Source organism: Carcharodon carcharias, chromosome 14, assembly GCF_017639515.1.
Source record: "Carcharodon carcharias isolate sCarCar2 chromosome 14, sCarCar2.pri, whole genome shotgun sequence".
NCBI classification, from domain to species: domain Eukaryota; kingdom Metazoa; phylum Chordata; class Chondrichthyes; order Lamniformes; family Lamnidae; genus Carcharodon; species Carcharodon carcharias.
The window spans coordinates 22,676,335-22,689,007 of record NC_054480.1 but is presented as its reverse complement, the minus strand read 5'-3'; the positions used below and the strand labels follow the sequence as shown (position 1 = coordinate 22,689,007).

The following is a 12,673-nucleotide window of genomic DNA, read 5'->3' as shown; positions in this document are numbered from 1 at the left end:
TGCTTGCTAAAAGCTACATATATTCATATGCCTCTGTAGACAAAAGAAACATGTTCAGATATTGCACGTTTTTTGAATAAACAAAAGGATAGGGGACAATAGCTCCCAGGTGCACTTGCCATGGTAACGTCTCAACCAATTAGAGCAAACTTGCCAACAAAACAGCACCCCTTTTCTCATGCAGTATAAATTCCTGTTCTGATGAGTGCAAGACAAAAAGCTCCGATAGCATGTCTCTTCTTTCAGCAATAACATTTTATAATTAATTTGTTATTTTAAATTCTACTCTCTCATTTCTCCAAAATAAAAAATTGTATCTCAAACGTATAATATATTTCGTATTCAATGAGTTTTTATCTGATACTAACGTGATAACTTTTGGAAGAGCCATTGTGTCCAGTTTAAAGACCGACATGTCAAATAGAGTGGTAAAATCTCTTGGATTTTCATCCCCTTCCTGCAGACATACCCTCAGTCGGTCAGACAGTTTAGCTGTATCTGGAAGCATGGTGTAATCTGAAATCTTATAATAAAGATTTTTCTTCAATAATACAGGAAGAGCAGCAACACAAAAAATAATTTTATGTTTTTCATTCAATTAAACAACACCAATCTTTATGCTTTAATAACAAGTGGTTCCTGACAGGTATACATTCTGTTTCAGCAGGAGATACATTTAGAAGTGAGATGAGCAGATCCTTCTTACCCCAAACCAAAAACAGAATTACCTGGAAAAATTCAGCAGGTCTGGCAGCATCGATGAAGAAGAAAAGAGTTGACCTTTCAAGTCCTCATGACCCTTCAATGGAACTGATTGAATATTAGGAAAGGGGTGAAATATAAGCTGGTTTCAGGCGGGCGGGGGGCGGTGGGGGGAGAAAAGTGGGGGGGAGGGGGTGCGGTTGTAGGGACAAGCAAGCAGTGATAGGAGCAGATAATCAAAAGATGTCACAGACAAAGGAACAAAGAAGTGTTGAAGGTGGTGATATTATCTAAACGAATGTGCTAATAAGAATGGATGGCAGGGCACTCAAGGTACAGCTCTAGTGGGGGTGGGGTGGAAAGAGTAGCAGGGCGTACAAGATTTAAAAATAATGGAAATAGGTGGGAAAAGAAAAATCTATATAAATTATTGGAAAAAACAAAAGGAAGGGGGAAGAAACGGAAAGAGGGTGGGGATGGAGGAGGGAGTTCAAGATCTAAAGTTGTTGAATTCAATATTCAGTCCGGAAGGCTGTAAAGTGCCTAGTCAGAAGATGAGGTGCTGTTCCTCCAGTTAAGCCCAACGCAAACTGGAGGAACAGCACCTCATCTTCCGACTAGGCACTTTACAGCCTTCCGGACTGAATATTGAATTCAACAACTTTAGATCTTGAACTCCCTCCTTCTTCCCCCTTCCTTTTGTTTTTTCCAATAATTTATATAGATTTTTCTTTTCCCACCTATTTCCATTATCTTTAAATCTTGTATGCCCTGCTACTCTTTCCACCCCACCCCCACTAGAGCTGTACCTTGAGTGCCCTGCCATCCATTCTTAATTAGCACATTCGTTTAGATAATATCACCACCTTCAACACTTCTTTGTTCCTTTGTCTGTGACATCTTTTGATTATCTGCTCCTATCACTGCTTGCTTGTTCCTACAACCACACCCCCGACCCCCACTTCTCTCCCCCCACCGCGCCATCCCACCTCAAACCAGCTTATATTTCACCCCTTTCCTAATATTCAATCAGTTCTGTCGAAGGGTCACGAGGACTCGAAGCGTCAACTCTTTTCTTCTCTGCCGATGCCGCCAGACCTGCTGAGTTTTTCCAGGTTATTCTGTTTGTGTTTTGGATTTCCAGCATCCGCAGTTTTTTGTTTTTATCCTTCTTACCCCACCCTACTCCACAAAATTGTTTTTTTCCATTTCCATTTTTGTTTTGTGACCTGGGTGTCAGTGCACAATGATGTTGACTGAGTTCTGCCTGTGCATAATACAGTTAAAGTAGAATTGATGCTGCGCTACGTTGTTGTCCCAGTGGCTCAACAAGTTTGTTCATTAAGGATGTGAAAAGTGCTTCATAAATGCAAGTTTTTCTTAATTTTTCTATAGGAATAATGCTTATGAATTTTCAGGACAACTTTTTTTTAGTGCTGTATCAAGTGCATAATTATCTAGTTTTAAAAAGGGAACGCAGCATTTCCCATTATTGACTCCAAATAGCTATTTACCTCTGGATCTTCTGCATCAATTTGGTTCAACTGGATTTCATTTGTAGTCAACCATTGAAAAACAACATCCTGAGACAAAAGGAACAAGAGATGGAGGATCAGTCAAGCACAACATAAACTTTGAGATTATCTCTGGAGTCCAAGCTTGGTCATTGGCTTCTGATTAAATCTAGTCAGGAACTTTCAAAGATGTGCAGGCACAGGTGGACAAATTAGTTAAGCTATCAGCGTGTTATGCAGCAATAAAGAAAGAAAATACGATAGCCACAGGAATATAGAAAGCATCTTAAAAAGTGATTGAGTTTGTACAAGATGCTGTAGAGCCACACTTGAATTATTTTAAGTTGCTGGTCTTCCTACTATAATAAAAGACATCCAGGCACTGATGAGGGTGCAGTGATTTAATATTTAGAATTTGGTAGCTGAGTTATTAAGAGAGACTGCAGAAGCTGGGAACATTAGCATGTCTCAGGTTTTCAAGATTCTAAAAGGCGTTGTGAAAATAATTTCATGATTCATATGTTATGGGAACGTAATTTTTAGTTTTGGGTAAATCAAATTTGTGAATGTAAGGTAATTGAAACCCTAGAATTCAGAAGTTTCCCGGTCACTTTTAAAAAATTTTTCATTCATGGGATGTGGGCTTCACTGGCTGGGCCAGCATTTATTACCTATCCCTAGTTGCCCTTGAGTAGGTGGTGGTAAGTTGCCTTCTTGAACTGCTGCAGTCCATGTGGTGTAGGTTCACCCACAGTGTTGTTAGGAAGGGAGTTCCAGGATTTTGACCCAGCGACAGTGAAGGAACGGTGATATATTTCCAAATACGTAAGGTATTTAACACATCAAAGGTCCTTGCAAGTATACTTGCAAGGTCAGATTTAGAAGTGTGAGAACAATGAACAATGGATGACCCCTTTCTGAGTCTGGTGGAGAAAAGATGTATACAGTTGACTTCATAAAAGGTTTAAACTTTCATGTGGGTCCCAACTCAAAGAAAGGTCTTAAAGGATCCATATACTTTTCAGATCAAAAGACAGATTTGAGAATTGTGGATAACTTAAACTCTATATGGGATATCTTGGCATGCCACGTTGCTATGGGGATAGATTGCAAGGAGGCGGTATTCGTTTTGGGTTTATCTCCTGTATTTTCCCACAGAAGCAGTTAGTCAGCTTGGAAGACTGCAAGAAGGCAATTGTGTGTCTGCCAGCAGCCAGAACAAGGAGCACAGAAGCCATTAGGAACCAGAGGTGTTCCTGAATTGGAATCATTAAGCAGAAATTGAGGGGAATTAAAATTGTCAGGTCTGCCTGGTAAAGCTAGTGGAAAAGATTGGCAGTGGAATCCTTGCAAAGAGAGAGAAAGAGAGAGAGAAAGAGAGAGAGAGAGAGAGAGAGAGAGCACGAGCACTCTGGGAATTTAACTGCCAGACTGGGAAACTGAGGAGAGTCAAAGTGAATTATTGAGAGCTAGGGCACACCTTGGTTTGGTCCCAGAAGTGAAGTAACTCTCAAGATCCTGGAAAGCAGAGAGGAACTCTTGGGTGGAATTAAAAACAGAACAGGAAGTGGTCTAACATTTTTGGGTTTAAAGAATAAGGACTTACAAAACATAGTATTAAATTAGCTATTGCTTTGTTTAATTCTTGTACAGTAAAGTTTTTGTTTAAAACATGAAACCTTGTGGCATACTTCTTTCAGGTAATAACTGGGAGTTAGAATTTTTTAAAAAGTTAATGGTCTCCCTCAGGATCATAAAGGTATAAACAAGATAAACACAAACATATTTAACATGAACAGATTCTATGAGGGGACACAGCCTTAAACTTAGAGAGTAAAAAGGCAGTTCAGACTTTACTGCTTTATGCATTGAGATGAATAATAGGAACATAAGAACAGGAGTAGGACATTCAAGTTGTCGAGCCTGCTCCGCCAATCAATTAGATCATGGCTGATCATCTCCCTCAACACCACTTTCCCACTCTATCTCCATATCCCTTGATGACATTAGTCTCTAGAAATGTATTGATTTCTGTCTTGAACATTTTCAATGATTGAGCTACCACAGCCCTCTTGGGTAGAGAATTCCAAAGATTCACCACCCTCTGAGTGAAGAAATTCCTCCTCATCTCAGTCTTAAATGACATATCCCTTATTCTGAGATTATGTCCCCTGGTTCCAGACTCATCAGCCAGACTCTATCTGCAACCACCCCGTCATGCCCTGAAGAATTTTGTAAGTTTCAAAGAGATCACCCCTCATTCTTTAAAACTCTAGAGAGTACAGGCCCAGTTTCCTCAATCTCTCCTCTTAAGACAATCCTACCATCCCAGGGATTAGTCTGGTGAACATCTGTTACACTCCCTCTATGGCAAGTACATTCTTCCTTAAGTAAAGAGACCAAAACTGTACACAATACTCCAGTCTCGCATACAATTACAGCAAGACATTTTTACTTCTGTACTCAAATCCCCTTGCAATGAAGGCCAACCATTCTTCCTTATTGCTGCACCTGCATGCTAGCTTTTGGTGACTCATGAACAAGGACACCCAGGTTCCTTTTGGACACCAACACTTTCCAACCTCTCACTATTTAAGAAATACTTTGCACCTTTGTTTCTCCTACCAAAGTGGATAACTTCACATTTATTCATATTATTTTCCATCTGCCATGTTCTTGCCTATTCACTTAGCCTGTCCAAGACCACTTGAAGCCTCCTTGCATCCTCCTCAATTTATATTTGCACCTAGTTTTGCGTCATCAGCAAATTTGGAAATATTACAATTAGTCTCCACATCTAAATAATTTATATAGATTGTGAACAACTGTGGCCATAGCACTGATCCTTGCAGTACCCCACTAGTAAAAGACTGTCATCCTGAGAATGACCTATTTATTGCTACTCTGCTTTCTGTCTGTTAACCAATTCTCAATCTATATTAGTTTATTACCTCCAATCCTATGTGCTCTAATTTTGTTTACTAACCTCCTGTGTGGGACCTTATCAAAAGGCTTCTGAAAATCCAAATACACCACAGCCACTTTATCTATGCTACAAGTAACATCCTCAAAAAACTCCAACAGTTTGTCAAACATGATTTCCCTTTCATAAATCCATGTCAGTTCTGCTCAATTTTACCATTGCTTTCTAAGTGTCCAGTTATCACATCCTTCATAATAGATTTTAACATTTTCCCTACTACCGATGTCAAACTAACAGGTCTGTAGTTCCCCATTCTCCCTCTCCCTCCATTCTTAAATAGTGGGGTTACATTTGCTACTTTCCAGTCTGCAGGAACCTTTCCAGAATCTATAGAATTTTGAAAGCTAACCACCAATGTATCCACTATCACACTGCCACTTCCTTCAGCACTCTAGAATGTAGCTCATCTAGTCCAGGGGATTTATCAGCCTTCAATCCAGTTATCTTTTAAAGTACTACTTCTTCACTAATATTAATTTCTTTCAGTGCCTCAGCTTCACAAGTCAGTTAGTTGCCTAGTATTTCTGGGAGATTTTCTGTACCTTCTTTCATGAAGACAAAGTAATTGTTTAGTTCCTTTTCCATTTCCCTGTTCTCCACTATAAATTCTCCCGTCTCCACCTGTATTGGGCCCAAATTTGTCCTTTCCTTTTCAGATACCTAAAGAAGCTAGTCCATTGAGTTTGATAGTCCACCTTTATGTTTCTCGCCAGCTTGTATTCATTTTCTCTTTTCCTTTTATCAGTTTCTTGGAAATATGGAATGAATTACCAAGGGAAACAGTGTGGCTGACTGTATCAACAGATACAAGAAAGCTGAACAAGATACAGGTGAAAAATCTGATAGGGGAGGTATGACAGATATTGAGGGACATAATATCCTTTAGATCATTGGGCTGGCCAGATAGACTGCATCAACAACCTGTGTCCAGGTAAGATACCTCAACTGCTGGAACACCGATTTAAAAAAATGAAATTTTATTTAAAACTATAAAAATATTTATTTTTTTATTATTCTATTAGTATAAGGTTAATATTATAATACATAAAGCTATTTCTGACATCGAAGTAGTTTTTTTGGTAATGTTGCTTATTATAGCATTACATGAGCTGAAAATTGCATTTTCAGGGAGCTACAAACTCTCTGGGGAACCCAATAATCTCAAATTGTTAAAACAAGTAGTGAATCAATGATGCAAATACAGGATGGTATCTTGTGCAATACCAGGTGGAGGGAGATACAGTACAACCGTTAACTGAAGTAGCATATACTAAACTTAGTCTAAAAATAATGTGGTGTAGGGTGTAAAGATTAGCGCAAGTACAGGTCAGCTAAAAAAAAAAACATCAGTGGAGGGAAACTTTCAGAAATGATAACCCAGGACAAAATTAACAGTCACCTGAATAAATGTGGATTAATTAAGGAAAGCCAGCATGGATTTGTTAAGGGCAAATCATGTTCCACTAATTTGATTGAGTTTTTGATGGAGTAACAGAGTTGGGGGCGGGGGGGAGTTGATGAAATTAATGCAGTTGATGTGGAATACATGGACTTCCAAAAGGTGTTTGAGAAAGGATTACATAACAGGCTTGTCAGCAAAGTTGATGCCCATGGAATAGATGGGATAATGAAGTTGGCTGAATAACAGGAAACAGAGAAAAGGAGTGAACAGTTTTTTTTTCAAACTGGAGGAAGTTATATAGTGGGGTTCCCCAAGGGTTAGTATTAGAACCACTGCTTTTCTTGATCTATATAAATGACCTGGACTAGCGGGTGCAGGACACAATTTCAAAATATGCAAATCACAAGAAACTTGGAAGTATTGTGTACTGAGGAGGAGGATAGTGATAGACTTCAAGAGGTCTTAGGCTGGTGGAATGGAGGAGCATGATCAGAGCAGGTACATATGCCCAAACTGTTGAAAGTGGCAGGGCAGGTTGAGAAAGCAACTAATAAGGCAGACAGGATCCTGAGCTTCATAAACAGAGGCACGGAGTACAAAAGCAAGGACATTATGATGAACATTTATTAAACATTGCTTCAGTTTCAACTGGAGTATTGTGTACAATTCTGGACACCATTCTTTAGGAACTAGGTGAAGGCTTTAGAGAGGCTGTAGAAAAGAATTGTGAGAATGGATCCAGTGATGAAGAACTTCAGTCAAGAGGATAGATTGGAGAAGCTGGGGTTGTACTCCTTTTAGCAGAGAAGGCTGGCAGGAGATTTGATAGAAGTGTTCAAAATCAGGAGAGGTCTGGTAGAAGGGTCAAGAACCAAAGGACACCGATTTGAAGTAATTGGCTACATGAAGAAAATCTTGTACGCAGCGAGTGGTTAGGAGCTGGAATGCACTAACAAGCGTGTGGTGGAGACAGATTCAAATGTGGCTTCAAAAAGGGAATTAGATAATTATGTGAAGTGAAAAGATTTACAAGGCTACAAGGAAAAGGTGGGGCAGTGGGATTAGCTGAATTGCTCTCAGTGTGAGCACAGGCTGAAAGGGTTCCCTTCTATGTTGTAACCATTCTATGATTCTAATGTTTTATGCTTACATCTAATGACTTATGAAACAGATTAATTCAGATGAAACTGTGAAAAAGAGCTCATTTGATTCCTCATTTAGAAAGAAATAGCAATATTTACATGCAATTAGGTAGCCTTGTCAGCTACCTGGGTTATCAAAATATCATGAGCCCACAACTTTCAATCCATTGCAATTAACAGACGGATCATTACAGACAGCCCACCGGCAATTTCTCAATATGGGTGAGGGGGGTGGAAGGAAGGCCAGCACGACACTGCCAGCTGTGTGTGTTCAGAAAATCAGCACTATGGTGTCAGTTTAGGTCTTGAAATGGGACTTAGGTGAACTTTGCATTCCTAAATTATCTTTGTAAAGAAAGTGAGAGTTACTGAATTGCAGCTATTACACTCTGTTGGATTCTTGTTAAATTGCTATCTTCATCAGCTGAGTAACAAAGCTCTCGATGTCTAGGAAACTAAATCTCACTAAAACTGAGTAGTGATGTAACAAATAATAGAAATTACAAAGCTATTAAATATTTCTCAAACAGAAGCACGCAAGTAACCAGTGCTAACCATCCTGCAGACAGCTTTTGTTGAAAGTAAATCCAAACAGGTATAAAATCCACCCATTCTTCATTCACTAGACAATTCTGATTACTGAGTCAATTGGTTTCAATTTTTATCTTTTTGCTACATCACTCTTTCACTCCTGGAGTAAAACTGAACATTTTAAATCAGAGAAAAAGAAAAATGATTTGCACAATAAAGATAACCTTTATCAATTAAATAATTAATAAAATTATCCAAAACAGCTTACCATGATTTTCCCATTTTCTTCTTTGTCAAAGTACTGGTCACTGACCATGTGACAAGATCCCAGCACAGCCAATTTTCCACCCTGGAGCTGTTGACAAATTTCACATTTTTCAATTATTAGGACAATCTGTAGCCCCAATTTATTATTCTGATATATGATGAGCTTTTAAAGTTCAATTCTTTACATCTCTCTTCTAAATTGCATTAATAAGTATGAATATGTTTCAAGAATTTTCCCTAAATTGTTGGTGTTTTTCCCCTGGCAGAAAGGACCATGAGAAAATATCACACAGTATGTGTCAGCAGAGCCTAAGCTTCCTCTATAAGCTGCAAGAAAGGTTAAATGCAAGATGATATTTATAGCAAACATGACACTTTCCTACTTTCTATTACCAAATAATTGGGCTCATCTAAAAATTAAAGCATTAAAAAAATAGATTTATCTAATATATTATCACTGTCCCTATAATCAGGCTATTTGCAAAGGAATGCCGAGATTTTTTGAAACATAAGTTCTTACAGAAAACAACAGTAAGCTGCTACCAACTTATTTGAAGCCTAAGAGTTCTCAACTTTCCTGAACTGAAGGTTGTGCATATCTGTTATTGTTATTATGGTATTGTTATTAAGGTACTTTGGTGATGAACTACCTGTACACAAAAAAATATTTAAAGAATAGGTAAAAACTCAGAGGCAGCAAGGTTTTGTTTCCAGGAAATGCTGTCCTCTGTTTTATTTCAAATTTTTTATTCAAAAACTAGCAAATTGTCCATGGCTCTGCTCTGAAGAAGAGTCATATGGACTCAAAATGTTAACTCTGTTTCTCTCTCTACAGATGCTGCCAAACCTGCTGAGTTTTTCCAGCATTTTCTGTTTTATTTCAAATTGTCTATCCACAGTATGCAACAAATAAAAGCTTTTGTTTTAAAATATACAAGATGATGGCAGAGTCAGGAGAGACTTAAGAAACTCGCTCCGCAGAGCAAACTGGTTGCCAGCACTTGTACTTAATGATCCAGATTTAGCATTTAGTGGCAAATGGTCAGAGCTAGCTGTTCATTACACTTAACCACAGACTTGGTGCATTTCTGCACTAGAACTAGAGGTTATTAGAAATCAAGAATATCTCGGTACCTTTAACAGGGAACCTGGGACATGTGTGAACTGGGCAAGCAACTGTGTATCCCCTTAACCAGTGAGATTGAAAAATTCTTATCGAGATGCTCAGAGTATAACCCAGAAAGTGCCAGTTAGAATATTTAATGCAATGCCAAATTACATACAGAAAGCAAAATAAAACAGATGGAAAGAAAATGGTAATGAGAGAGATAAGAAGAGACTGAAAGAAAATGCTTCACTTGGAAAGGTTAATTTTTAGTATCAGAGAGGTTGTTTGGCAATAATCAAGATGTAGAACATTGTTAAAAATTCACTTACACTTGTATGGAGAAGCCCTAGCTTTTTCTGAAGTGTTTAGTGGGTGTCTACCACAAAATACCACAACTTTGTAACGCGCCAAGTTTCTCAGCAAGGTATTGGGATAGTGCCGTTCCTGGAGGAGGACAAGTCAGACAGCGACTTCCTGGTTGCCACGTCTAATCGTGCATGTACAGATGCCAGAAGTTGCTATCGATTTAGTTGTTAATAAAGGTGAGCGTTGTTAGCAAAATCCAGACAGCTGACATAACAAAAGTGAAAGGTATATATTGGTGCAGAGGCTGTACCAAAATTTATGACAACAGTAAGTTTTACAGTCAGGAAAAGCAAGCCGTGTGTAGAACTTTAATAATGTATGGATATTGTTAAATTGTTTTGCATCTCTTTAAAAGAAATTTTAAAGTAATTAGGGTGCTTCTATGTTCTGGACACTTTAATCATCAATAATTAGTCATGTCTTACATTGTATTCTTGCAAACTACTTTGAAAATAAGCAGTAAATTTTTAATTCACCACTAGTGCTTTAAATGTTAAAACATTGGGACAATTCCAGCTTCACATGTTAGGACCCTCTACAGGAGCTATTCTGTGGTGACCCTTATGATTATGATAATTAAAGACCAAAAGAATGGTCAATTATTCTGGGTGCAGGATGGTGATCACTCCAAGTCTTTGAAAGATTATGAAATTTACATGCAAGAAGCAGAAGTGTAAGTTAGTAATTTGGAAAGAAAAAAAAAATAACATTATTGAGTAAGTTTGATTTAAGCAGTGTTCTTGGATTTCTGCTTCTACCCCATTTGAGGAATTGTCTCCAACTTTTTCCATCTGATATTTGGATTTTGAATGAGTTTATTCCCTGCTCCCTGCACTTAGTCATCTACAGCTTTTTTCCAGTCACTCTCGCCCAGTTTTCTGGAACGCGTTGCAGAACCACTTTGAAAGGCAAGGGACAAGGTCACAAGGCAAAGTCTCTTAAAACACATCTCTTCCACCAGGCCTTTAATCTCCCCTTGCTCAAATCTCTTCTATCTCTGTCTTGTAAAGACCTCTAAGATAGTTGATAAAAGGAGCACTCTCATTAGTCACTGCGGTGTTCCCCAAGCAAAACAGTACAAGTCACACAAAGGCAGATAGTACAATAGAAATAAAATACTTAAAATACCGGAGTTGCTCAGTTTCACAAATTGCCACAATTTTTTAAATACATTACAATTGAATGGAAAGACACCTAACATGAAATCTATATTGACAATTTGAAACTAGACCTTTGATGGAAAGGCTTTTTTCTCAGATGTATTGTAAACAATGAGAAAAACATTACAAAAATAATTTTCCCAGTATTTTCAAAGAGGAAAAAGTAAGCAATCGCCAGGCTGAAAAGTGGTTCGATAGATATTCCAATATTGCTAGTTCGCTAATTAGCATCAATTATGCCACTCCAATATAGTGCCTTTAATTACTGTTTTCCTAGAAATGAGCAGAGTAGTTAAAAGTTTTAACATCCTACTACATCTCCCATGGTGTTGTACATGAGGAGTCAAGACAAAGTACAGTGTTGAAGTGGAGTGGAATTGGAGGAAGGGGGGCAACTGGACCAGGATTCATTCTGAAGTCATATTTTTGGTTCTTATTTTTGTACAATATATTAATTTTATATTAATCGTTAAGTATCAAAACTATCACATGTTGGAAAGCAGAGAAGTTTTTTTAATGCGTTCATGGGATGTGGGCGTTGCTGGCTAGGCCATCATTTATTGCCCATCACTAATTGCCCTTGTTCAGAGGGCATTTTTAAGAGTCAACCACATTGCTGTGGGTCTGGAGTCACACGTAGGCCTGACCAAGTGAGGACGCCAGATTTCCTTCCCTAAAGGACATTCACGAACCAGATGGGTTTTTACGACAATTGACAATGGTTTCATGGTCATCATCAGACTTTTAATTCCAGATATTTATTGAATTCAAATTCCATCATTTGCCGTGACGGGATTCGAACCCAGGTCCCCACAGCATTACTCTGGGTCACTAGATTACTAGTCCAGTGACAATCCCACTATGCCATTGCCTCCCCTGTAAAGTCAGTTGGAGCATAGATGTTTCTCAGGAGAAGCTTAAGGAATAGGGAGTTGGATAATTGAGGTGCTACTACTCGCAGAAGAGTTTCATTAGTGAATGACAAGTTTCAACGGCAGTTTCCATTATAAATGAGACATAGGAATTTCTAGTGAAAAAAAAGAGTTGATACGATAGTAGGTTTGGAGAATGAAATATTACTGATACAAGAGTTTTAAATATATAATGGATATATGATTTGAAAAAGTACCTTGGAATAGTAGAATGCCAGAATTGGCCTGTTGAGGGGAAAACACACAGAACCTGACGACAGCACTGCAACGGCTGGTTTCATTACACTCAGTGTTGCGCCAAATGGATAAACAAACGTTAGGGCTCTGTGGCACATAACAACAATGACGTTACTAAAAGTTCAAGAAGATAGTCAACTTGTCAATAGTATTTTTCATAACCAAATACTGTAGATGTTGGCATATAAGTAAGTGCTGCCTCAAAAAATTCCACCAAAAACAATACAAGTTACAAAAGAGCAGATAGTCCAACAGAAATAAAATACTGAAAGCATTTGATTTTGCTCAGTTTCACAAATTGCCAAATTTTTTCAATATGTAACAATTGG

At 38.2% G+C, this 12,673-nt stretch overlaps 1 protein-coding gene across 7 annotated transcripts in view; it reads right to left on the bottom strand.

Moving 5' to 3' along the window:
• Positions 1 to 12,673, bottom strand: part of ift52 (intraflagellar transport 52 homolog (Chlamydomonas)) — a 39,329-nt gene that overhangs the window by 5,163 nt on the left and 21,493 nt on the right. For all 7 annotated transcript variants that reach the window (XM_041205337.1, XM_041205336.1, XM_041205341.1 and 4 more), the window contains 4 exons: positions 12,305 to 12,431; positions 8,543 to 8,629; positions 2,217 to 2,285; positions 369 to 523 (listed from right to left, as the gene is read on the bottom strand). In XM_041205337.1, the coding sequence (XP_041061271.1) occupies positions 369 to 523; positions 2,217 to 2,285; positions 8,543 to 8,629; positions 12,305 to 12,431 (438 nt within the window). The remainder of the gene's footprint in view (positions 1 to 368; positions 524 to 2,216; positions 2,286 to 8,542; positions 8,630 to 12,304; positions 12,432 to 12,673) is intronic.